The following is a 26,599-nucleotide window of genomic DNA, read 5'->3' as shown; positions in this document are numbered from 1 at the left end:
GAAGGGTTCCTCATATGTCCTTGCAGAACAGGTTTTTAAAAATTACTGTGAGCTTCTATTGTTTTCTTTTCCTCTTGTTTTTCTTCTAGCTCAGCGGTGGAGATCACTGATTCACAAGGGGAAAAATCCTTACAAAATTACTTCCCCCTAGATAATACAATCAACTGTTTTTTAGATTAAGAAGTGGGAACATGAATTTTATCCAGTAACTGAAGACATTACTAAAATATGTACTTGAGCTATATATTATGACTTGCAAATGGATGGAGAGGGAGAGAAAAAGAGAACTAGTGAGAGAAAGGGAAAAACAGGGAGAGAGAAGCTATGAGTGTGTTTCTGCGCTTTTGAAATGTCAATTACCCATTGTTTACCGCTCTTCAATTGCTCCCATCCCTAAGCCCATCAAGGTTTGCTTAGAATGGGATCCTCTCAGCTGACCACTGAAGAAGACATTATTCTTTGGGGTCCAGCTTCCACGAACAGAACAATGATGGGATGACATCGAGCTGGGAACCAGACGGAAAAAAGTTCTACAAGCCAGTGTCAGATAAAATTCCTTGTGATATCTCAGTCCTCAGTTTAGCTCTTTTCATATATACCAATTTTGTCTGTAGAGCACTGGGCTTGACTTTTCTTTCGCAGAGATTCTGTGGTTCACCTCTTATGATATGGTCTGCATTTGCTTCCCAAATAGGGTTTTCACCAAATAAATATGTGAGTGGAAAAAGCAAAAGTGATCTAAGATCTGGAGTCAGGAAGGCTGGTGAGATTGACATTAAAACAGAGAGCACTCAAATATTTATGTGTGCATTTGTGAAATATTAATGCAGCACCCAGCAAAAATACAGAGGCAAACACTCTGGGGCAGGGCTCCCTCAGATCTCTTTGAAGACCTGCCTTTTCAACCTAGCATAGCTTTCGTCACTGGAATATTCCATTCGCCTCAGAGTACACTGTGGTTTCTTTCAGCCTTGAAGTGTCAGCTGGCCAACACAGCCTTCTTCAGAGCCAACCCTACATACCTGGTTAGGGTTCCCATTGCCAGCTGCTCCCTTGATCTTCCCACCTGGAGGGCACCCACCATCTGCCAGCAGAGACCCTGCAGGGACTGAGCCTCTGTATGGGTGCGGCATGGGCACGTGGCTTCTTCTGGCTGCTGGACTTCAAAGGCATCCTCAAAGCGCCCCCCTCTGTTCATTGCCTTTGCCCTGTGCTTCCCAAGGGATTTGGGAAACCTAATAGGGGCCATCAAACACCAGAGAGCTGGGCTAAGGGGACTCGGGTAGCAGGGCTTGACTGAGAAGAAGCCTAGGAGGAACTGTCTGTGGGCAGGTGGGAGTCCTGGATTGTGGACCCCCTCAGGGCAGGCAACATGTCTGTCCTGTTCACTCTTCTAACCCCCGCATCTAGAACACTGCCAAGCACATACTAGTTCCCTGACTGACTTGCAACCCATGGAGATGGACTGATGTCCCCACTTAGAAGCAGTGTCCTTTATTCTGAAAAGATAGAAGCATGTGTGACAATGTCATCCATTTCCAGGAATGAAGTACAAAAAGCAGGGCACAGTAAAGGATTGACGAGAACATGTTTAAAATGAGGCAAAGTGAAAGGTCCATCCTCTTAAGGGTGTACACAGTTCACTGGACTGAAGAAAGGAGCACTATGCTAGGAGTCAGGAAGTCTTGGCTTTCATCAGACATTTTCACAAATGTGCTGTGTGACACAGAACCAGTCACTTCCTCTTTCCAGGCTTTGGTTTCCTCTTCAGTTAAATGTAGCAGCTGGGCCACACACACCCCAAAAGTTTAACGTTGGTCACTGTTCTGCTTCCCAGCAAGAGGTCAGCCCCCTATCCTCTACCACACATTACTTCCTAGGAGCTCCTACCGATCCCCTGTTCAGGAACATTCTCCATTGACAGATGTGCCCTGCCACAGCCCTTCACAGGCCCTGGGGTCCTGGACCTGGTTCCCAGCCTCAGCTGTCCTCCAGAAGCTGCAGTGAGGCACAGAACTGGTTCTGCCCGAGAATGCGGGACACCCAGGAACCACAGGCCAGCAGCAGAGCTTCTTCAACACACTGACAGCTCCCTTCGCTTTCTTCCCGGAAGGTTCTCTGAAACTGGGCTGCCTTTCCATTCCCCTGGAGCCATTTTGCTCTGGATCCATGCACTGACTGAAGGCAGTGTGGCCCACTCCCTCGAAGGATGTGCTTCAAACCTGCTGCTGACTCAGCCTTTCTCCCGGACCCTTTCTTTTTGGCCCTTTTTCCTTTCGCCCTCTCTTCTTCCTGGCTCATTTCCCCCCTCACTCACCTCCCAAAACTTCCCCTTTCTTCCCACATACTTTCTCAGTCTCAATGCTTCACCCTGATCTCTGGCTTCTAAGGCCCTTCTCTCAGGCTTCTGGTCAGTGTCACCATTCTTTTGGCCTGGAAAGCAGGGCCCAGATTTCTACATCATTAAGGTTCCCTTACTTCCAGGATCCAGGTAACCCATCTCTTTTTCCTCTCCTTTCTCCCTGTGGGTCCTTCTTTGCCCTTCTCCATCCACATCTTTCAAAAAAAGTCCCCTGCCCTGGGCACCTGGGTGGCTCAGTTGGTTAAGCATCTGCCTTCAGCTCAGGTCATGATCTCAGGTCCTGGAATTCAGCCCCATGTTGAGCTTCCTGTTCAATGGGGAGTCTGCTTCTCCCTCTCTCCCTGTTCCCCACCTCCCAACTTGTGTGCCCTCTCTTATCTCAAATAAATAAATTATATCTTTTAAAAAAATGCCCCTTCCCCATCTTGGTCATAGTTGGCAGGTGTACTTATTTTCTAGGGCTGCCCTAACAAAGTAGTACAGATGGGTGGCTCAAACAACAGGAATTTATTTTCTCACAGCTCGTGAGGCCATTAGTCCAAGGTGTTGGCAAGGTTGGTTTCTTCTGAGGCCTCTCTACTTACCTTGTAGATGGCTGTCCTCTCTCTGTGTCTTCACATGGTCCTTCTTTGATGTCCTATCTCCTTGTCTTATAAGGACACCAGCACGTTGGATTGGGGCCCACCCCAATGACTTCATTTTAACTTAATTATCCTTTAAAGACCCTATCTCCATATATAGTCATATTCTGTGGTACCGGGGATTGGGAAACACAACTGAGCCCCTACCCACAGGGGTGATGGTAGTAGTGGTGGCCTTATATGCTGTGTCTGTGCTGATTGGGGGGAGGAGGTGGAAAATCTTTAGGGAAGGGTGTAGAAGGCAGGTGCCCTATGATCCAGAGGGAATGGTTCACTGTGGCCTTCTGAGGCACCGTCCCCTCAGCACCCCAACGCTGGGTGCTCCCCTAGAGTCAGGCACCTGAGCTAAAGGAAACCATATGGGGATAGCCCTAAAAGAAGCCAAGCATCAGGCAAATCAGAAGTTTAATAAAAGTGAAAAAAATTATAATACAGTGGGCTGCTTTAGAAGGTCTAATATGTTGGTCAGCCCAACATACGGACTCCATGTGGGTTCTGGGAAGTCACGGGATTGGTTCCTCACACCCTAAGATTCACTCTTCTCACTTGTCTTGTTCCCACGGGGGAGGCCTCTGTCTTTCTGGTGAATTTTTGACCAGGCTAGTTCTGAACTCCCTCATCCTGTGAGGAAACCTGCTGGAGTCTGACCTTTCCCCCATGGTGATGATGTTCATTGACATTGTTTTTTCAAGTCCACACCTCATCCCAGGTTCTGAGGTTGGAAGACAGGTGAAAGCCTGTTTTATGGAGAATAAGAGCTTGGGGACGTTGGGGCCTCCTCCTTAGGAGACGGCCACTGCTCCCAGGGGCTCCTTGCTCCTCCCTAAAGTCTTCTGAATCCTGCAGGCCCATCTGTCTTGCAAAGCGTTCAGGGATACAGAATGCCTGGGCACTGGTAACGACTGGGGACCCAGAGTCTGCGCAGAGAGACCTGGGCCAGCTAGGAGGTACTGCTCCTCCTCCGGGGGTGGAGAGCTTTCCTCTTGGCAATGTCCTCCTCTGCGTCACTCTCACAATTCCTCTGGAAAAGAAAAAAAAAAAAAAGAGACCCAGGGCAAGGGGGTCATGAGAGTCCAGGGACAAGGTTGTGCTGGGCAGCCTGGCTGACACACCTGGGCCAGGGCCTATAAGCCAGGGAGGTGGATATTGAGGCAAAGGCTGTTGCTCTGTCTGGAGTCTTGAGGGGGACTGGGTGGGGGTGGGGAGGGACTTGAAATGGGGCCAGACCAATTGCCTGGAGGCCTCCTTCTCAGGAGGCAGGAAAGCAGGCAGCACATCTAAGAGAAACCAGGCACCAGGAGAACCCAAATCATAATAATAATCAAGATAATATCTGGTATTTGTTATAGCTGCCACGTAACAGTTGACAGGTCTCCCAAACTCAGCCTGAAGAGAATGGGGGGACAGGGGTGAGCCACAGGGACCTCCCCAAGTTCTGATGGCCGCTGCCCCACACCCACTCTGCTCTGACTGGCTCAGGCTGCTCTTCTTCTGGCTTTTGTGCTCCATCTTTATGAAAGGGGAAAAAGAGTAAAGTGTATTCCATGGCTGAACCAGAGTCAAGGCAGCCATCCTGGAGATCACAGTGTCTTTTTTATTCAGGTCATATCAGTCTAATCAAAATTTTTTGAAGATTTTATTTATTTATTGGTCGGAGAGAGAGCACACAAGCACGGGGAGTGGCAGATAGAGGGAGAAGCAGGCTCCCTGCTGAGCAAGGAGCCTGATGCAGGACCTAAGCCACATAGGAGACCCCAGTCTAAACAAATTACTAAAATTTATTAAGAGAGGTACTAATTCAGAAAGACTTCAGTGTCTCATAAATAATCCGTTGTTAGATGTTCAATTTTAAGGGTGCCTGAACAAAAGAACTTATCATCATCATTATTTAAAGGAAATTTCCTCTGAGAAAACTGTATAATAGATGTCTAGGACCCAAGCCTTCCTTTTCCACTTGTAGAATGAGGCATTGAGCTGATGGCACTGAATGTTTAAGTAAAAAGAAGGCTATATTTAAAAATGTGTGCACAAGGACAAAAACTAAGAAAGAAATTTACAGGGATGTCTGGGTGGCTCAGTCATGAAGCGTCTGCCTTTGGCTAGGTTATGATCCCGAGGTCCTGGGATCGAGCCCTACATCTGGCTACCTGCTCCACGGGAAGCCTGCTTCTCCCACTCCCTCTGCTGTGTTCCCTCTCTTGCTGTATCTCTCTCTGTCAAATAAATAAATAAAATCTTTAAAAAAATTAAGAAAGAAATTTACGTTCTTTCAACTAGTCTCTGGTCCTGTCTTCCCATGGCCTCCATCATATCAGAACAACTCACTTGCCATGTGCCTTCCCGGAGCTTTCTCTCTCTCTCTCCTTCCCCTGGCCTAAGCCAGTTGAAAATCCAAGGTCAAGATTAACTTTAGCCAAGTACATCCTGGACCAAGCCTGGCTATAACAATAAAAATAACTCAAGCTCTGCTGAATAGCAATTTTTTAGCATGAGTCAGAGCCAAACAATGAAAAAGTAAGCTAGGGGAAAGTCTGCCTGTCATTAACAGGGATTTTCAGAGGGAAAGTCCAGTCCCCTTGAACAGCAGGTGAGGAGAGCTATCAGAGAAGGGACACAGCTTTGCCAAAGCCACACAGTTGCTTGGGGCCTCTGGTGCCACAAATCCTCAAATCAAGGGTAAGAACCAACAAGAGCTTCGGCTAACGAAAGTCGACCCCAGGACCTGGCGCAGAGGGAGGTCCCGGGATGCAGCCCAAGCACTGCACGTCCTGGGACTGTTCAGGGTTGACGGCCCCATCCGTCTTAGGCAGCTGCCCTTGCTGTGCCATTCCAGACACTTCTGGGGCCTCCCCACTTTGATGGAGCAACAGGGAGCGTCCGTCCTGGGGACCTCTACGGCCGAAATACTAACTGCATTCAAAAGCACTTGGCACTGCCTTTTAGACTATGGGGAGATTTTACACAATCACAACTGTGAATACACACTGAGCACTTCTAATGCCAGGCTCTAAGGATAGGTCCTCATTTAGTCCTCGTGACTACTCTTCGAGGTAGGAACTGTTGTTAACCCCATTTTACACAGAATAGCATTTTGGCACAGAGAGATTAAGTCATTTCCTCAAGGTCACACAGCTAGTAAGTGGCCAATATGAATTCTGAAAGTCTAGTTCAAGAGGCCACGCTCCTGATCAGAGTAAGTTCATTTTAAATGTACATGAATAGTTACAAGCTAGTCAAATATCATCTAAATATTATTATTGTTGTTGTTGTTGTTATTGATGGCAATCATAAAGCAAAACAGAAATGGACAAATTGAAAGACAAATATTGAGCTTCCATTCTACAACAGATCTTTGGATTGTCAGGAATATATTTTGGGTTGACTCTGGTAGTTGCATTATTCAGAGCCCTCAAGGTCTCCAGCAGGCCACAAGTCCTCAGGGAAAGACTGGGGCAGTAAAGTCCCTTTGATGTTCCACTAGGCAAAGATTCAAGATCCTCCAGAAGCCCATGCTGCCCCCTTGGAGTGCTCCCCTTCCAGGACTGCCCCAGGGGTCCCCCTGAACACGCGGCCTCCACCAATCACACAGTGCTGAGGAGGACAGAACAAGCAGAACCGGTGGGAAATAGCACCCACATGATCCCTTCCACCCCCGAGCTCCAGGCCACCCCAAAATCCTGCCCAACAAGAGAACACTGCATTTCCCTACCAGGTCCTCATCTGGCCGCAGGTTCACCTTCTTCATCAGGGAGCGGGTGAGGTGGTTGCACAAGGAGACGATGCTGAAGGAGAGCTGAGGGAGAGAGGAAGAGAGAGGGACTGCCAGTTGAGACTGTGCAAAGAGACCCACCGGGGTCCCCTGCTCCCCACCCCTTAACCCTGACACACCTTCCATCGCCTGCGAACATACTGCTTCTTGAAGTTCTCCAGGTTGACCACAGACTCCCTGCGGACCAGGGCTTGCTGGTTGTCCACCGGCTGGGAGACAAAGCAGAGTTTGGTGGCTGATGTTGGGCTTGGGTCGGCAGCCACCCCGCTCTCCAAACCCCCAGCCACATAGCATCCTTGGCCTGACTCTGCCACCTCCCCCAGGGCAGGGCATGCAGGGGGACATCGCATTGAGGCCAAAGGTTGCAGATGTCTCAGCTGTTCCGGAGATGCCCCTGGGGCCCCTGAGCTATATTATAACACAGCCAACACACACTCTGGCTGGGCAGGAGCCGCGTCCCCCCACAGTGGAAGAACGGGAGGCAGGGCCTTCAGGCATTGCTCACTTTGGGGAAGGGTCACCGGACAGCAGTCTAGGATGCCCACTGTGCGCTGGGCTGTCACTGGGCTTAGCAAAATAGAGGGCAAATAGAACACCAGGACTCCATTCACAAGTAAACTGAAGGAAACAGGGGCTTCGGCAGGGGAGAGGAAATGGGATGTAGAGTTGCCTTTCACAGCCTGGCCGGTAAAGCTCAGCTTAAATCCTGACTTCTCCAACAAGCCTGGCCTGGCTTTGCTAAGCCTCAGTTTTCTCATCTGTATTATGGGGATAATTGCTTTATTAAGGTAGAGATGACATATAAAAAAAACAGGACATGTTTAATGTACACAATTTGATGAGTCCATTCCCCCTTAAATTCCTCCCTTCCTGTAAAACAAGGTTTTCCTAGATCAAAAGACAGCTTTCAGAGGTTCTATGAACCTCCCAAAATGGTTTGCAAATTTCAGTGTGTAAACTTGTACATGAATCTTCCGAGCAGCATTATTCATAATAGCCAAAAAGTAGACACAACTGAAATGTGCACCACCCAACGAGTGAACAAAATTCCATACAATGGAATATAATGCAGAAATATTATTCATAATATAGTTGACCTTCAACAATTCAGGGGTTAGGGCACTGAACCCTGAGACAGTCAAAAACCCACATATAACTTTTGACTCCCCCAAAACTTATCCACTAATAGCCTCTTGTTGACCAGAAACCTCCCTGATAACATAAACAGTCAACTGACATGTTTTGTATATGTTTTATGTACTGTATTCTTTAAATAAAGCAAGCTTGAGAAAATTAGAAGGATGAGAAAATACATTTACAGTGCTGTACTGTGTTTAGAAAAAAAATGTGGACCCCCGCAGTTCAAACCTGGGTCCACTGTTCTGACAGATGCTACAATGTGGATGAACCTTGAAAATATTATGTTGAGTGAAGGAAGCCAGACACAAAAGGCCACATATTGTATGATTCTATTTTCATAAAATGCCCAGAATAGGCAAATTGATAGAGACAGAAATGAGATTGGTAGTGGCCAGGGCTGGAGAGAGGGGTTGCTGGGAGAGGATTCTGAGGGGGTATGAGGTTTCTTTTTGTTGTGACAAAATGTCCTGGAGTTGGATGGTGGTGATTGTTCCACAACCTTGTGAAGATACTAAAGACTACTGAATTGTATTCTTTTAAACGGGGAATTTTAGGGTATGTGAATTGTATCTCAATAAAAAATTTAATTTAATGGGTGTGTACAGGCAGGCAGTTCTTCCGAGGAGAGTGGATAGATTTCATCCATTCTCGGAGAACTCTGTGACCCCAAGAAAACGAACTGCCGGAGGTGATCCATAGGGGCCCATCCAGCTTGATTTTTCTCTCTGCTCTGACAGCCTCCTCACAGCAATGCCTCATGTGGCTTCCCAGTGAATGCTGAGTGACGTAGCTCGTGGGTTCCTGAGCGCTAGTCTTGTCTCTCATCCATATTGGAGTACTCCTCCATTCTCGATTTCTCATCATGGCGCTCAGCACTGGGGAAGCCGGCACATAGGGCTGGCCCACACAGCAGGGGATCTAAAATGCAGCAGGAGGCGCACTTTCCATGTCCACCCAATCCCTGCTCTTGGAAGGCCCCCATGTGTTTCAAAGCCCAGTTCAAACACGTCCATTCCCCAAGACAGCTTCCGAAAAGCAATGCCTCCCTCCCCGCCATAACCGAAACACAGGTGGGCTCCCTCAGTATTTCTCCCCAACCTTGACCAGCTCTGCAGTGGGGCCATCTCCCTAGCGAAAAACAACTGGAGGGCACAGAAAGAATTTTCTTCATGGTTTTGTCAGTGTCCTCTGCCCCACCTCCTCCCCATCCTGAGCATACACCGGTAGGTGCTTAACAGCTGTATCCTTAGTTTCCCCGAGTTGCTGAAGAGACACCTGACACCTGCTCACTCCTACCAATGACAGGGGCAGGCACCTGGATCAGAAGCCATGACAGCATGGCTCCCCAGGGCTCTGCCTGGGAGTCAGCACAGCTCTGTGGGGGTCAGGGAGCAAGGAGGAAAGTGTGCATACTCTTGACATTGGAGGGGGGATGAGAAAGCCAGGGGCTGTTCACTCTCCCGAATTAAAACTCTTTGGGCCAAAGAGTGAGGAGGAATGAGGGGAGGGGAAGGAGAAAGATGGAGAGGGAAGAGATGAGAAGAGGATGAGGCCACTGAAGGGACCATGCGGCTAATCTCTCCTAGCTCTTCCCTTAATCGACTCTCACCTCCTGTGCTGTACCTGCAAGCCCAGTCCTGGGTCTAGGTCTCACCTGAGGGCAGAGCCTGACTTTTCCCGGTATCAAAGCCTTCCAGCAGCTTCTTTCCTGCACTCTTGATGGAAACCAACAAGCTCACCAAAATCCCCAAGGCCTGTACCATCTGGGTCCTTCTCCAAACCTGATTTCCTCCCTTTCTCCTTTCTCTTGCTGTGGCTCCTCCAGTCTGCTTGCTGGCTCAGGAACCCAAAATCTCAGGGTCTTTGCCCTTGCTCCTTCATACATTCACTTTGTCACTTTGTTCAGTCTTTGCTCAAACGTCACTTCCTCAGGAAGCCTTCCTTGACTACTCTGTATCAAACAGCATCCCAACTGCCCCATACAATGCACTGTACCCACACCCTACTTCTTCATAACAGGTCCCACTACCTGACATTTTATTCTGTACTTATTTGTTTTTTGTTACTCTCTCTCTCTCCTGCACCTCCCAGCAACTAGTATCTGCTTTCCAGGGTGATTTCCTGCCTCCCCAACCCACAGAACATTTCCACCTCTAACTTCACCAATGTCTGCATTCACTTTTGAGCCTCAGGCCTGCCAGGAACCCTTGTACTTTACTTCGAGAGTTTGATGAGGGATCAGCAGACTCTGGGAGGGAAGGGACCTCTTCTTATCCACTTCCTGATCAGCACTCTTGTCAGAAGAGAAATGCCCAAACCCCATGGCTGGAAGGTCAACATATAGTTGGGGGAATCCCTTTAACAGGCATCCTATCTTCCAACTGGTCCAGCAGTGCCAGCCATGGAGCAGAGGGGCCCAACTAAAATATGGGGTGGGGTGACCACTCCCAGGGGCCATTAATGGGAGGTGATGCAATTGCTTCTAGGGCCCAGTCTATGTGCTACACAAACAGCATGAACTCTGAGAAGGGGGCCAGCCAGGCATAAATCTGTCAGGCTGGACTTTCCTGATCAATGGGTCTCCTTGGTTGCTAAGAGGCTCATCACATGCTGACACTACCGTCGAATCTTTGAAAGTCAGAGGCATAAATTCTTCAGTGAAATCTGTTCCCGGAAGGAATGTGGCACCAACACTTCTGATTCAGTGAGGGGTGTTGGGAGGATGGGGCTGTGTTCTGCCTTCTCCTGGCCCTTCCCTCCCTGCGAACACACACTACCCACTTTCCACCCTGAGGTCCTTTGGCTAGAGCATGGGCAATTCTGACCAGACTCCTAGGAGTATGTTTAGTGTCTTGGAAAAATGTCGGGAAAGGAAGCAAGAGGAGAGAACACTGTGGCTGAAGTCAGGTTTTGTTTATGGAGACGCAAATGGCCTTAGAAAAGTCCAGCAGGGTCAGTACCAATGCCCACAGAGCAGAGAGATGGTGTAGCAACTATCCCCCAGGCACAAAAAAGGAACTCTCTTTATAAGAAGAGACACTCCAGACTTTCTCTCAGTATCAGGCCTCCTCTAGAAACCGCAGACAGATTGCACTTCTCAAACATCCATCTGTGCCGTTTCTCCAGCTCCATCCTCCACGTAAAGTCAAGGACACCTGAGCACCCACTTCCCTCTCCAGCCTAGGTCTGTCTGTCTCCAACCCCACCAATCTCCCCAAATCCAGTCTCTCTATAGGTGGCACCTCCAACTCTCCCTTTTGGGGGCTAGAGCCTGGGCCCTACTGGTTCTCACCTCCCAGTCTTCCCAGGAAAGGAGAACGTGAGGCTTCTGAGAGCCTGAGTGTCTGCCTCCTTATGCATGGATAAGCTGGAAGAGCTGTGGAGAGAATGTGTCTCCAAAGGTCGTCCTGTACTGAAGAAGACAATGGAAAGCAGTGGGAATGCCCCCTTTCCTTGCCTGACCTGGTCTCACTTCTCTGAGTTAGGTCTCTGTACTTTTAATCCTCTTTCCAGGACCTTCAGTTTTCTGAGTAATTTTTGGTCCCCAGGAAACGCTTCCAAAGCTCTCCCTCCTGTACTCTTAGAGAAGACAGGAGACCTGAGAGATGTCACAGCCAAATGCTACACATGGACTGTGTTTAGATCCCAATTTGAACAAACCATGCACCACAACAGGACAGCCTCGAGAAAAGTGGGGACATGGGAACATAAAATATCTATTCACACGATATCAAGGAATGATTCTTGCTTTTGTCAGGTGTGATAACGGTACAAGAGTAGCATTAAAAAGAAAGTGCTTAGAAATTCATGCTGAAGATGAGTGAAATAAATAAGTCTAAAGTTTGCTTTCAGATAGTGCAGAAACAGCAGAGTGCAGGTAACATGGGAGATCACTGGCCATGACTAGCTCACTGCTGCAGCTGGGCAAGAGGTATCTGGAATTCACTATACCATTCTGGATATTTGTGAAAATTTCCCATAACAAAAAGTTCAAAATGAAAACAGCCCTTCTCTTAAATCTCTGTAAATCTCCTCTTTTATCTCCATTTTACAGGTCCAGGCTCCTGACTCCAATCTGGGCTCATGCCCATCCCCCCCAAATTCTACATGGCCTCTTCTCCTCAGGCTACAGCTTGGGAAGGAGGTGTTGAGGGGGTGGGGTCCCTCCCTGAGAACACTTCTGCCCTCTGCTGCCCCTCTGACCCTTTCTTAGTCCAAATTCATCTCTACCATTTTCTGGAATACTGGGTACCTCTATTTATGACTCGGCATGGCCTTTCCCATCTCCTAGCTTGGTGGGGGGGTGGTACCATGGTTCCCATCTGTCCCAGACTGAGTGCTTTATTCAGGGGTTGTCTTGTCCTTATCTGTCACCTCCCTCCAGAGCCAGAGCACAATCAGTATTTGTCCCAAAGAACTGGTTCCTTCTGTTCCTCAAATATGCCCACTGCCGGGTCTCCTCTACGGGGCAAAGAATCTTCTCCATGGGCCAAGAGTTTCGCAGACAAAGGAGAAAAGGCCACGGACATTTCCAGAGACAGACAGTGGGGTTGGAAGCAGGCACACAGCCACCTCCCACACGGGCCAGCTATACTGTGTATCAGAGTGAGGTGGGGGTCACTGTCTTCATAATCACATATAGGGGAGGCTGGGCAGTGTGGGGAGAGGGCTCGTGGGGGAGACCAGCTTCTCCTGTCATTATCACTTCACTGTCACCTCCTGCTGCTGCAGACTCACCGGTTGCCATGCTATCTCCACCTTTCCCAACGCAAAGCTGAGCTATCACATGCCATGCACATTGGCCTCAGCCCGGGGGGACAGGTTCCTGCCTTCCCCAGGTGCCGACTTTCCAGCTTCCTTGGGAATCCGTAATCTGGAAGATGTCAGCCTCCCCTCCCCAATAGCCCAGCGTGGCCTTTGCACAACCGCTCAATACCTGGTGAATGAAAACTCCTCCTTCACGGCTGATAATGGCCTAGCAGTGCTCCCCAGGCCCGCCTCCCTCTATGTACCAGTGAAACATTCCTTTCCCGACACCCCCATCCGGCCACCGTCAGCCCTGTCCTGCCCTTGACTCCACTGTTAAAACGCCAGCTATGCCCAGGTGGCAGGGAACCCCGGGTCTCCTCTGGCTGGGCGTTCCACCATACTCCTTGGCCTCTCCCCTTGGCATCAAGTTCTGATGCCAAAGGGCGATAGGAGTCAGACTGGCCAGGTGACAGAGGAAGGTCACAGTCCCCTCTCATTTCCCTGAAAGACTTGGGGGCATTTCTCAGGTCATTTCGATTTGTGTTTACAAGCTCTTAGTTACAGAGAAGGGTCTGCTTATAAAACACCTAAATAATAAATAGCTACCAATGACCAGACATGAACCGAGAGAGGACAATTCCACGACTGTGAGGAAAACCACTTATAGTTCTGACTCCAGTCTGCAGATGACCAGCTGGCTGACTCCAGCCAGGTCTTGTTCTGTCATATGCTGTGAAATGAGGATGTCTGGTGGTTGGCCACTCAGTACCTCCCAGCACGAGCAGTGAGTGGCCGATGCCACGATTCTGGACTAACTACTTTTCCCTCCCTGTTCCCAGTCTCCTTCATTCAAATCAGCATCAACGCCTTACTCCTTTAGTGCATTTTATGTCGACCTTCACAAGGAAGTTTAACCTGAGTTACTCAACTGGGGACTTACTTTCCTTAGCAAATCTGGTTGTATGAGGTCAAGGTCTATTGACATGGCCAAAGGGACCTTTTTATAGTTGTAGTGTCTTATCTTACGGAAAATGAGTGCATTACATCTCAAGACAGGGCAAATAAGTTCTTGGAGAGACTGGAGACAGGTCACTTGTACCCAGTCTCCCAGGTAAGCCACAGGAAACAGGGCTTTGCTATCTTCCACTGATTCCAAATACACACTTTTGCGTCTCCGAAATCAGGATTTCTCTTCAAACCAATGGCATCATATCATTACTGTCGGTCCGAAGTGAAGGCAGCTGTTCCAGGAGATAACCACACCGCTTCTGCCAGACCTCAGGGGTCCCCCAACCTCAGACCATGTGACATCAAATTCTCTGCTTGAGGTTCATTCAGATCACACCGATTGGGCAAATACAGAAAGTACCCCTACGCGAGGACCACCCATCTGGGCTCTTCTTCTCTAGCATTAAGAATGAAACACACGGGGGTGCCTGGGTGGCTCAGTGGGTTAAAGCCTCTGCCTTCGGCTCAGGTCATGATCTCAGGGTCCTGAGATCGAGCCCCGCATCGGGCTCTCTGCTCAGCAGGGAGCCTGCTTCCTTCTCTCTCTCTGCCTGTCTCTCTGCCTACTTGCGATCTCTGTCTGTCAAATAAATAAAATCTTAAAAAAAAAAAAACAAAAAAGAATGAAACACACATTTCCTTGCTTTCCCTTTTTGCACGATGGCTTTATTTCTGCTTGCCCTCTCAGGGAGGGTGTCCCGGCTTTGGTGGGGAGGTCAGGCGGTCTCCTATCACACCTGGCTTTTTTCTTTCTTATTTTTGGTATGTAAAATAACAATGCATCGTATATTTGATGAAAATATGGTTTCTTACATTTGATGGAAACTGTTTCTGTTATAAATATTATATGTGATATTTGAAATGATCTAGCATGATAATGGAAACAGAGGTAGGTTTGCATGGGGTCAAAAATCTCATGTCTCGCCCCAAACCACTTGCCCTCTGTGCCACTATTGGCCATCCCCTCCCCCACCCAGCTCTGCAGGCTGTTGACTAGCCTGGCATCCATCATGGATCCCCAAGACTCTTAGGACGAAGGCAGAGCTCTTAAATCTGGCAAAGTACTACTGGTCATGCCTTCTCTCCAGCCACATCTACACCATCTACCCACCCTATCCTCTCCCTTCCAGCTTCCATGCCCTCTCCACCACCGAGCCCTGGCCCTGACAGCTCTGTTGTCAGGAAACTTCTTTCTCCCTGTTTTGCTCCCCAGACCTCGCCTCCAGCATCACCACCTCAGGGAGGCCTTCCCCAACTAGATCAAACCCCACTACTGGCTACGCACATTTCTTTCATAGCATGTGTTCCACATGCAGTCTTGCACTTGTAGAATGTTCTTGATTAATGTGGGAATCCTTTACCTGACTGTGAACTCCATGAAGGCAGGAGACGAGCCTGTTTTTACTCAACATTGTAACCCCAGTGCCAACCAAGTGACTGGCAGTTGGCACGTGCTCAAACATTATTTGTCAATAGATGCTTGGGTGACCCTGGGCATCTCTGCTCTGGAAGCAGAGAGTAAACTCCTGGAGCCGGGGGCGGTTCCCACTGACTGTGGCCTTGGGCAAGTCAACCTCTCTGTTTCCATATCTCCAAATTGGGAATAACACTTATCCTGCCTATCTGACAAGGGTGTTTTGTGAGTCTGTAAAGTCACTTTGAAATGATACCATCTGGTCCCTCACCCCCAAGCTTCTAGCCCAGTGCTGGGCCCACACTCCACCACGCTCTGTCCCTATAAGCTGGCTGACCGGCTCCTCCAGGGAGATGACCTCACACAGTCCTCAGGGAGGTGTGCTCAAAGCTTGGGGTCAAGAGGGGACCCCTGAGCTTGTGCTTCCCAATCTTAAACTCTCAGAGTTTCTCAGCCCTTTCAGGGCCCCAATGCCCTAAGTACATAAGAAAAGGGACCTTCTTGTCGATTGCTTTTGGTCTTCATTCCTAAAACAAGGTTGGGACCTTTGGCCAGAAGGGGGAAAGGGGGGAAGGGGGAGATGCTGCCCCTTGCCTCCTGCTTGGCACACTGATCTGCAGACAGGGACAGGGCTGGATGGGAACAGCAAACAGCACCCTTCAGGACCCACTTCTTGGGACAATCATCTAAAGGTATGGGGCATTCTACTCTACCGGGCAGAATACATGAACTAGATGAAGTTGTTAACTTTACCTCTGGAGCTGAACATTACTGTGAAGGTGGACACTTACAGCAAAGTCTCACTATTGCTTCCCATAGACCTCATCTGAGGGTCTGTCTTCCTGTATCAACCAGCTATGAAAGACCTTGAGGATGTCACTTTCCCTCTCTGTATCAATTTCCTCACAGTTACGTGGAAACAATAGTAACAACAATGCTACTACCACCCACCTTCCTGCTCACAGAGTTCTTTTAAACATCAAAGACGTAAGTGCTCCTAAGTGAAAAGTCAGTGCCAGTAAAAGGTAATATTTTCTCCATGCATTTTAAATCCCTCCTTCCATAGCAGGAAAGCAGCACACTGGCTTATTGTTATCCCTAAGTTAAGGCAAAGATTCCTCAAGGTCTGCAGTCCCTAAGGCACAGAGGTGGGAAGTGAGATGCGAATGAATCCAAGATCACAAATCAATTCTCGAGCATCCCCCTAGGGCCAGCCATCCTCCCTCCATTGCGGAGGGGTATTGACTCGCAATTGTTTCAACAGCCTGGCCTCTCTGCCAGCCACCCTTCCAGAAATCCAGGCTGGTGAGAGGAGGTGCAAAAGGAATAACTAGCTAGCACCTTCCTGATTCTGGATCTTGTGAAGGGGGTGGAAGGCTCTGCTACAGACACACACCCAGAGGGCTAATTCTAGCTGACATCCTGGCAGGGTGCTCAGAGGCATGCTTCTGCAAATCCTCCGGGATGCATCACGGACTAGATTCTGGTACTCAGGGCTTCAGGCTGGCCAAGGCTTCCTTGCCGGCTGATCTGTCGAGCAGCCCCACTAGGGACTCCCTGGTATCCCTGTGGAACATGGAGCCCAGGCCATCTGTGTTCTTATCCTCCAGCTGGAAGCTGCCTGCCAGTTCCTGGATCCACTGTAGGTCTGCTGAGAGCTCCTGCCTTAAAGCTTCAAACTGTGTCTGAAGATGGTCCAATTTCCTGGCCATGCTTCCGAGGCCGGCCCCTGTGGCCTGGAGGTCTTCTCGAAGGAGCTTCTTCAAGGACTCCACTTTGCGGAACTCATACTTGAGCTGGGATAGGTCGTGCCGGGCATTCTCGCTCTCCTCTCGGTACCAAGCTTCCTTCTCGTTGTATATGGAGACTAGGGCCTCCACGTCATCCTGGATGGTGTTGTGGGTCCCTGCCAGGGTATGGCAGCCCTGGTCGACCTGTGCCACGTCCTCTACTACACGGGCGAAACGCTCGAAGTTGACGTATGTGTTATTGGGGGGCATGCTCGAGTGGCATTTGAGGGTGTACTCTCTCAGGCGCTTGGTCTTCAGCTGGGTGGGCTCTGTCTTCTGCTGTTCCTGGGCTCTGACTTCTCCTTTGGACTAGTGGGTGTTTGGATAGAACAGCCAGAATTAAGTTGATGCCCAATCCAAAGGGCAGTTCAAGGTGCAGGCAGAAGGCACACAAGCAGCCTTGTAGTCATTTGCTGCATGCATCAGGCCACAGGGAGGACCACGGTGGGATGAGCATCCCCACGGACAATGACAAAGATTCAAGACCACAGGGGTGCTGCCCACATGCTCACCTCAGGGCTGGGGGGACAGGGATCTATGGCCATTAGAGAAGGTCTCCACACACATAGCATTGAGGGAGCTCACACAGACAAGCAGGTGATAGTCAGAACTCTGCAGGCATCCGCTCAAAGGCAGGAGCAGACAAGGCCATGGCTGACTGAGGGAGGCTGAGGGACTGCGCTCCTTCAGGGCTGGCTGGCATGCTGGGTCTCAGCAACTTGGTACACTAAGCCCGAGGAACTTTCTCACTCTGGGCTCAGGGCCCACTCCAAACCTAGAGGGCCCTTGGCCTTCCCCATCCTTTAATGGGCAGATGAACCTACTCCAAAGCATTCCAGCCCTCCCTGACCTCCATCTTCCACAGGACCTACCCTTGCCCGTCTGCTTGCTCAGATCATCCTAGCCTCTCCTTGAGATCCAGATGAGTGGGACATCTGGTGATGCCCAGGGAGTGCGCATCTCATCAGTTGGCAGAAGTAGGGCCATAATCCTGGTCTCCTGATTTGCACCCCAACAAAGTGGGGTTTTTTTGTTTGTTTGTTTGTTTGTTTGTTTGTTTTTATAAGTAATCTCTACACCCAGTGTGGGGCTTGAAGGCTTGAACTCCCAAACCCAAGGTCAAGAGTCACATGCTCTATACCTGAGCCAGTCAGACATTCCTGGGCAAAGTGCTTTTAACTAGTATTTTACTGTAATGTGCCTAGAAAGCAAGACCCTCCCCAGACTAGTGGCTGGAAGGCCAGTTACAACACAGGTTAGGTGGGGCGTCACCTTCGCGCCCCCACCTCCCCAGAGGGAACAGCCTTGCACTGAGGATGACTGCCTGTCCTCCACACTAGGCTGCCATCTCCGAGCCCTGTCCCCTAAGGTTTCAAGGCGCAGGAGAAAGCTGGCTGACTGGTCAGCATGTCATCCTTTACTCAGAGCCCCGAAAGTCAGAAAGAAAGAGGTTTGGTTACAGAATTGAGGTTTCTAATTGTCTTTGCTTTCTCTCTACAACTTGGGAGTCCTGATTTCTGCTTTGAGAATGACAGTGACATGTCCTCCAAGAAAGCACACTTTGTAAGACAGCCCCAAAGATAAAGTGTTTCAAGGGAGGTTTGTGAAGGCTTCATTTCATAAGTCACCCGAACTTGTGAAATATTAACTTAAACCTATGAACCTATTTGAGCAAACCCAGACTATTTAGCACCCCTGCCTGGCTTTCCTCTATCTATGCCCAAGGGTGGGTGTTTCTAGCAAAGGTCTTCCCATGGGCCCTCTGCATCTGGCCACCCCACCTGGCCCTGGCGATGGATTGCGGACCTCCTCCTGACTGGCACTCCACACCATGCCCTTACCGTGATCCAGGGGTGTCGGAGAGCCTCTTGGATTGTGAGCCGTTTCCTGCAATGAGGATCAGAAAACAGTGACGATCCAGGAGGACAGAAGCTGAGAGCAACGGTCTCCATCTTCACTCTTTGTTAGACCAGCCCTGTGGCATTCTTTGACCACTGCCATTGAACCAGAATGATGAGGAACGCAGAGCTGGTTGGGGAACTGGTTGAACTCCCTGCATTCCAGACAAAGTGGTCCAGGCAGACCCCCTCCGTAGAGTGACAGTATATAAACCCTCATCTTTGGCCGCAAACTCAAAGGGCCTAACAACACACTCTATGAGACTCACAAGTGCTCTTGTGAGCTGAGTTCTACACAGACCACTAAGCCTCTGTGCTATTCTATTTGCTTCTCAGATCCCTTCTCAGCCCTTCCCTGCTCTGGTAGGGATCTGAACTAGCACTGCCATTCGATGGGGAAACCAGGACCCTACTCTTTTGAGGACCCCATTCTGGCTCTCTCTGAAGTCTGTGGGACCAAGAGGACATGGCCTTCTAGAATCTGTAGATCTCATTCCTGTCCCATCTAGTCCATGCTCTGGGTACCCAGCATCTTACCATTCCCTGCCCACCTCCTGCTTTGACTCTGTAGCTACAGGGCTCTCCCTAGGCCCTAAGAAGGGGTAGGATTAGCATGTCTCCTATTTTCCCACTTACTGACACCTCTGAGTCCGCCTCCCCCCCCAACTCCCATCTGGATTGGTTTAGAAACTCTGCCACTTCCTTTTTCAAATCCTAGTTCTAGGTGCCTTTGGGACAGACTGGAAAACATAATGTGCCCTAGAGAAATGCAGGCTGACTTCCAAACACATGTGTGTACGTGCATGCACACACACACACACACACACACACACACACACACACACACACGCACACAGACTTATTTGTATTTTGGCAGGAAAGAAAGCAGAAAGACCTGAGCAAGCAAGATGAATGCCAAGTCTCAGCTAATCCACGCTTCTCAGCACTTGCCCAGATTAGACAACGGTGGTGAATGTGGCAGCCCGTGGCAAAGTAGGGACAGACTGACATGTCTTCAGGAGAGGGGACAGGAGAAGATCAGTACCTCAGAAACCCATGCCTTTCTCTGTTATCTTACCGGGTCTCTTTAACCAGAAGCTTCCGAATGAAGTCCTTGGCCAGCTCGCTGGTCTGGCCGAAGAATTCCTCGTCAAAGTCATAACTCACGGCTGTGATATTTGCTAGCGTTTCCTGCTTCGTGTCTCCCAGGAAAGGAGATGCTCCACTTAGTCTGAATACAGAGAGAGGGAATGTGTGACTACTGTAGGTGAGTAGAGGGAGTCAGGGCTGAGGGAGTGAGGGAACCCTGACTCATACTATTGCATGGGGATGGGAAACTGCCGGAGGCATCAGCTGCCCCCTCTGGGCAGCCAGTCAGCACTTTCTCGACTAACTGAGTCCGACTCAATCTACTTCATGGAGCTCCCAGTAAGTACGTGATAGAAATGTGTCCCAGGAACTTGGAAGAGGAGGGGAGAAAACACAGCGAAGACTCTTCATAATCTCAACAGAATAAAACAGAATATAACAGAAGACCAGACGAAGGTCTGGGGGGAGCACAGGACAGAGGGGACACCCAGTGCAGGCTCCACGGCGGAGCTGACATTAGTATCAGCTGTGTCTTGAAGAATGAAGAGGTTGTCAGCAGTCAGGGGAGATGAAGTCTTCTAGACTAAGGGAGCAGCCTGAGCCAAGCCTGAGAGGTGTGGAAACAGATGGGCCATTAGGGCGGGAAGGGTATGTGAGGTTCCTCTGCAGGGTTTGTCAAGAATGTGTCATTCAGATAGTGACTCCCAAATCTACTGTTTCCTGACTCATATTCCAGCTTATGGGATATGTCTCCCTAGATGTGTCATTGTCACTGTGCCCTAAGCTCCCTCCATGAGCTCCCTGCCTTGATGAATGATGTCACTCCACAGATACTCCCAAGCTAGAACACAGGGCTCACCTCTGACCCGCCCATCCCTTTCCTCACCACATCTAACCAGCCTCAAACTCTTATTGGTTTTACCTACTAAATATTTCCTGAAGGCCATCCCTATCCCCACTGTCACTTTCTTGGCACAATGGCAGCAAGGTGCACTGGGAAAATTTTGCTATTCCAGACCTGGATTTGAATCTCAGCTCCACTACTCAATAGCTATGTGAACCTAGGTAAGTTATACAACCTCTCTGTGCTGCAGTTTCCTTCTCCATAAAATGAAGAAAATAAAAGCCTCCACTTCACATGATTGTTACAAAGAATAAATAATACGCTGACAATGCTCCAGGCAGTCTTGCCCATACTAAGTGCTCTGGAATCAGTGGCCATGATTTCTGTCTTTGAACACAAAGAACCTTCTATGTCTCCCCATTTTCTACAGGATCACATCTAAACTCCTGAACAGGACATCAGAAGTTAGTCCCTACCACCTCCTCAGTACACTTCACCACACTTACCAGGCACACTGTTTCCTTCCTCAGCAGACAGCCCTTCCCTCCCTTTCCACCTGGAGAATTAATCTCATTCTGTATAGCCCAGCTCAAATGAATCTGTCTCTCCCTCATTAAATCTTCCACAGCCCCAGCAAACCAGTGCCTCTCCCAGCTATGTCTCACAGAGGCGTGTTCATACACCCAGAGTGACTTTGGTCCCACTGAGTGCGACTTAGCTGTGTGGTGTCTCTCCCGACACGGGAAGCTCCAGGCAAGCAGGGCAGACCTCCTTCATGGCAGCATCCTGAGTGCCTGGCCCAGAGCCCACCATGGAGCAGGCACCCAAGAAACAAGAAACTGTGTGGGACTCAAATGAGCTGCAAGAAGGCTATGTGCCTGGTACACACTCAAATTCCTCAATATTTCAGTATGGAAATCAGAGTTTTGAAAAAAAAAAATCAAGGTTTCAAGAGCTGCGCAGAATCTGGAAACATGGAGCAATGGATCCAGTTCTCCTCTGTGTCCAGTTCCTCTGGGGCTTTTCAAAAATACTGATCCCTAGGGACTCCTGGGTGGCTCAGTCCATTAAGTGTCTGACTCTGGATTTCGGCTCAGGTGATTATCTCGGGGTCCTGGGATGGAGCCTTGTGTGGGGCTCTGTGCTCAGCTGGGAGTCTGCTTGAGTCTCTCTCCTCCTCCTCTACCCTCCCTTCCCCCACTTGTGCTCTCTCTGTCTCTCTCTAAAGAGAAATAAATAAACCTTTAAAAAAAAACCTGATTAAAAAATACTGATGCCCAGACCCCATCCCTAGCAATTCTGATGTAATAGCTCTGCAGGGGGTTGAGGGCAGTGGTAGGTATTACAAGGTCTAATGTGCAGCCAGGATCGCGACCCTCCACATTGTACAGAGCTCCCAGTCTGTGGGCTGCTGGAAAAGTCAGAGAACTGGTGGACAGGGGTTCTGGATGCTAACGCCCCCACATCACCTCTGGCAGCCGCTAGACTCTGACCCAGTGTGCCCTAAAAATAGCACGTCCCAGGTGCGTGGTCAGGGGCAAAGTGTGGGAAAGCCCCGCTGGAATGAAGACCTACTAATCAGCCAGAGCTGCCCGGGGAGTTTGCATGTGTCCGCTTCCTTAACCCGCACAGCACACCCGCAGGCAGGAAGTTTGAGATTCCTATTTTCCTGAGGAGGAAAACAGGACCAGAGGTTAAGTATCTGCCCAAGGCCACACAGATCGAAAGTGGCAGGTTCCCTGCATGTGGGCTACACAGGAAATGACTGCTTGAGCAACTTCATACTTTGGGGCTGGGAATGAGGCTCTGGGGAGAAACGAGAGAGGCTGTGAGAGCCGGGGAAGGCAGGGGAGACCGGGGAGAAAGACTCGGGGTCAGGGAAGGCATGGCCGCCAGAGGGCTGGACCAAGGCTTCTGGGTGAAAGCTGACTTTCTCACGGACATGCAGCCCGGGTGAGGCCGAGCGGGGGATGCTGGGAGGCAGTGGAGATAGGGACAAGGCTCAGCCTCCACGCTGGGGCCAAGCATCTGAATCGGAGCTGAGAGCACAGACCACGAGGTGTGAGGTGGGGATCGAACACATCTGGCTCAAAATAAATGAGTAAATGGGGAAAATCATTAAATTCAGTCTGCCTGTCTGCCTGTCCCTCTCTGAGTCCTCCCTGGTCCCCTCGATCCAAGCGAGGTCGGGGTCCCGGCATCAGAGATACTTACAGGATGTAGGTGATGACGCCTATGCTCCTGCAAAACAAAGAACAGGCCAGTCAGAGCCATGCGGCTCTGACCCCAGCCCAGCAAGGGACTCCCCTGCACGGTCCCCAGGGGATGTGGTCACCTGCCCCTTCATGGAGGCCTAAAGATGCCATCTCAAGTCCATGGCCCTCTCAGTCCCACTCTTCAGCAGCAGCCTGGGATGTGTGTGGAGTCACTGAGCTCTGGACATTCAGGCTAAGGACCCAAGTTCAGACTCCTGAACTGGCAGGCTGTGACTGGGTAAGTCCCTTATCGTCTCTGAGCCTCTTTCTCCTCATAAAAGGAGCATAATAACTACCTCACAAAACTCTGGAAGGATTTTAGAAAACCAGGCAATCAAGGTACTTGGCCCCTATCAGGCACTGTTGAGTGAAATGAGTTCTGTCTGTGCAGAAAATCCTCTACAGTAGCCCTGGGCCCCACACCGTGGTTAGAGCCTAAGAGGCTCTGGGCAGTCACTTGGTTGATTAACAGAATGAGCTATTGTTACTATTTCTTTATAATGACTACGCCAGGCCTCAGGGCTGAGCCTGCACCTGCAGCCTCGCCTCTCCCCTTGTCCCTGCCTCGGCCATGTTCTAAGTGGCCTCAGGTCTGGGCCTGGCTGCCTCCAGCTGCCAGGGCCGTGGGTCCAGCACACATGGAGCAGCCAGAGGCTCTGAATGTGTGGAGAAAGGGGTTTTCATGGTCGAGGGGGATGTCAGCCAGAGCCGGGGTCTGAGGCCTGCTGACCTTGAAAGAATCCCTAAGGCACTTAGGTGGCCTGCACAACTTACCACATGTCAGCCTCCAGTCCCAGGGGCTCGTAGTTCACAATTTCTGGAGCTGAAAGAAGCCAGATTGAAGAATCAGCAGGAGAATGAAGATGAGAAGATAATGCTAGAGAGAATTTTAGGGTGTTTGGTGACAAATGTCTCCCTCCTGAATCCTCACTAAGGAAAAATCAGAGCAACAGATGGAGATAATTCTGGGTCTAAGAATCTTGAGAATTGAAGTTGCCTGTTATTCTGGTGGGAAGCTCTTACACAGAGGCCTTGATGCTGGTGGAGAGGAACACCCTGAAGAGGAAGCGCAGGGTAGCGTGAGGAAGATGCAGGAAGGGGAAATGGGGCCTAGCAACAAGGCCTGCTCCAGAACTCTCTGGTGGAAACCAGGCAGGTCAGCACTGGAAGGTGATAATGAAGAAAAGAAGGCAGAAAGGGAATCCAAATCCCTGAGTCTGGTCTGAAAGAGGGGTACCTCCCTACTGAGGAGAATGAAGACATTCTGGGGCCAATGAGATAATGAGCCTGAGGTGCCCCAGGGACATCCAGACAAAGATGTCCTGGGAACAGGAGAGGGAGGCAGAGCCGTCAAATCTGAAGTCATTGTACAGGTGGAAACAGGAGATACGTGGATGATGTGGTGACCAGGAGTGGGTGCAGCGTCTAGGAAAGAAGATTCTACCCACCGCAGAAGAGGGCCGAGTGCTGCGTGAAGGTCAAACACACGAGCACTTGGAAAGTGAGTAGTGTCTAGAGAGTGATGGGATGGTAGACGTCGAGATAAGAGTGTAGATGACACCATAAAAAAAAGCTTGGCCATGAAATGGAGGAGAAAGAGAGGTGAGTAGCTAGAGAAGAGAGAAGGGCTGAGCCTGTCTGATCATAATGGAAAAAAGGGAGAGAGCAGGAAAGGCTACGTTTGTTCATCTAGAACAACAGCAAACCCATGGCATCTATGGGGTGTGCCCACCTTCCCACCACTCTACTTCAAGACACAAGGAAACACTTTTCTGGCTCTGCTTATTTGTTAGCTTCTTAAAAATGATGTCTTACTGGATATGATGTAGTCACCTGCCCCCCCAACCTAACATTATGCTTCTAGCGTTCATTCAGGGTTCATCCGTGGTCTTTCTTTTTCACTGCTATGTAGTAGTCCACTGTGCGAACATATAGCGTCTTCTCCTCAGTGATCATTTGGATGGTTTCCACTTCTTTTCTCATCAGAACAACACTGTTATGAACTTTTTGCACACGTCGCCTCACAAACACGAAAGACTTCCTCTCGGACAGTGATTCAAGGGGCAGTCTGAAGACAGTCACTGGTCCAGACACAGTGGTACAAAAATTGGGAGTAAGCATTTAGAAACCCACAGAGCAACTTGACGTTGCCATGACATTCAAATTGTGATAATTTTTCTAGGGGTTTATTTTTCCAGTATCTTACTGAAAAAGCAGTCCCGGACAGATTGAAAACATTTTTTTTTTTTTTCAGTCTTTCACCACAGAGAGTTTGAGAAACACAACTCACTTTCCAGGCTTGTCTGCTTGATATGCATATACACTCAATTCTGTCCTCTGTGTGCTTTTATTGGTCCATTTTCTTCTGTGCTTTTCTTCTTCTTTCTTGTTTTTTTTTTCTTTGATAGTTTTTTAAATTAATTTTCCTATTGTTTCTTCCTCTACTTACATTTTTGTAATGGCCACCCTTGAGACTTTGGGATGGCTATCTAACAAATTCTAACATAAAGCAGTGTTTTGACCTTCTTCTAACAATACAAGAACCTTAAAACACTCATTTAAGCCCTCTGTCCTAACATAATTTTCTTCCATTTTTAGTTCTTTTTTTAACCCCACAAACATCATCATTATTTTAAACAGAAAATGTTTATATTTGTCCAATGTTTACTCATTTCTTTGCTCCTATTACTTCTTGCATTGAGACTTTCCCTCAAAAGGTCATTAATTCACAAGCACATCTTTGGTAGTTCCATTAATACATGCTTGTTGGTGGTTAATTATTTCATGGTTTGTCTTTCTTGTTGTTCACTTTTGATTTTTTGTTTTTTGCTGTGTTTTGTCTGAATCATTTACCCTCTTTCTTGAAATATAACATTCCTGGGTATGCAGTTAGGGGTCCTTTTTTTTTTTTTTTGAGTATGTAATTGACTTTATTAAGCAATTCATGAATCAATCAGCATCCCATCTAGCAAGTAAAGAGATGCTCCCTAATTACTGTTTTTTTTAAATTTTTCCTCAGTTCTTGGAAGATAATATTCTATTGGACATTGGTTTCCATTGTTGTTTTGAGAAGTATGCTGTCAGTCTAATTTTTTTAAAATTTGTATTGATTGATTGATTGATTGATTGGTGATCTGTCTTTTCTCTCTGGCTGCTTTTAAGATCTCTTTGTCTTTGGTACCTTATAGTTTAACTGTAATGTCAACTATAGTATAACTATAATGGATTTATTTTTATTGTTTTCTGTTCGATATACATTGTCCTTTCTGTAGCTGGGCGTGCATGATTTTACAACACTTCTGGAAATTCTCAGCCATTTTCTTCAAATGCTGCTCCTCTTTTGTCTTCATTCCCTCCTCTGGGATTCCAAACAGACCTATGTTAGTTAAGCTTTCCATTTTTACCCTCTTACACTTGTCCTCTATTTCATATTTTCATGTCTTTGTCCTTTGGTGGTATTGTAGTTAATTATTTTTCAGCTCTGCCTTTCAATTCTTCAATTTTCTCTTTAGCAGTGTAAACCTTCTGTGTAACTCATTCACTGAATTTTAAATTTCTAGGAGTATATGTTAAATCTCTCAAATTTCTATCTGGTTCTTTCTAGAATTTGCCTGTTCATTTTTGACAGCCTCTTGTTGCT

General features: G+C 48.7%; 1 protein-coding gene across 5 annotated transcripts in view; it reads right to left on the bottom strand.

Annotated features, from left to right (window-relative positions):
• Nucleotides 1-3,391: 3,391 nt before the first annotated feature.
• Nucleotides 3,392-26,599, bottom strand: part of DAPK2 (death associated protein kinase 2) — a 118,754-nt gene continuing 95,546 nt past the window's right edge. For 3 of the 5 annotated variants that reach the window (XM_032864751.1, XM_032864749.1, XM_032864750.1), the window contains 5 exons: nt 23,734-23,782; nt 22,919-22,945; nt 19,850-20,002; nt 18,715-18,760; nt 14,582-17,182 (listed from right to left, as the gene is read on the bottom strand). In XM_032864751.1, coding sequence (XP_032720642.1) covers nt 16,574-17,182; nt 18,715-18,760; nt 19,850-20,002; nt 22,919-22,945; nt 23,734-23,782 — 884 coding nt within the window. In that variant the 3' untranslated portion in view covers nt 14,582-16,573. Of the gene's footprint in view, nt 4,025-6,712; nt 6,797-6,891; nt 6,982-8,766; nt 9,055-14,581; nt 17,183-18,714; nt 18,761-19,849; nt 20,003-22,918; nt 22,946-23,733; nt 23,783-26,599 lie in introns of those variants that run through there. The other 2 variants (XM_032864753.1, XM_032864752.1) reach the window with 2 other exon arrangements.

Source organism: Lontra canadensis, unplaced genomic scaffold (assembly GCF_010015895.1).
Source record: "Lontra canadensis isolate GAN:19392208 unplaced genomic scaffold, GSC_riverotter_1.0 scaffold28, whole genome shotgun sequence".
NCBI classification, from domain to species: domain Eukaryota; kingdom Metazoa; phylum Chordata; class Mammalia; order Carnivora; family Mustelidae; genus Lontra; species Lontra canadensis.
The sequence above is the reverse complement of the archived record's forward strand: the minus strand, read 5'-3'. Positions and strand labels throughout refer to the sequence as shown.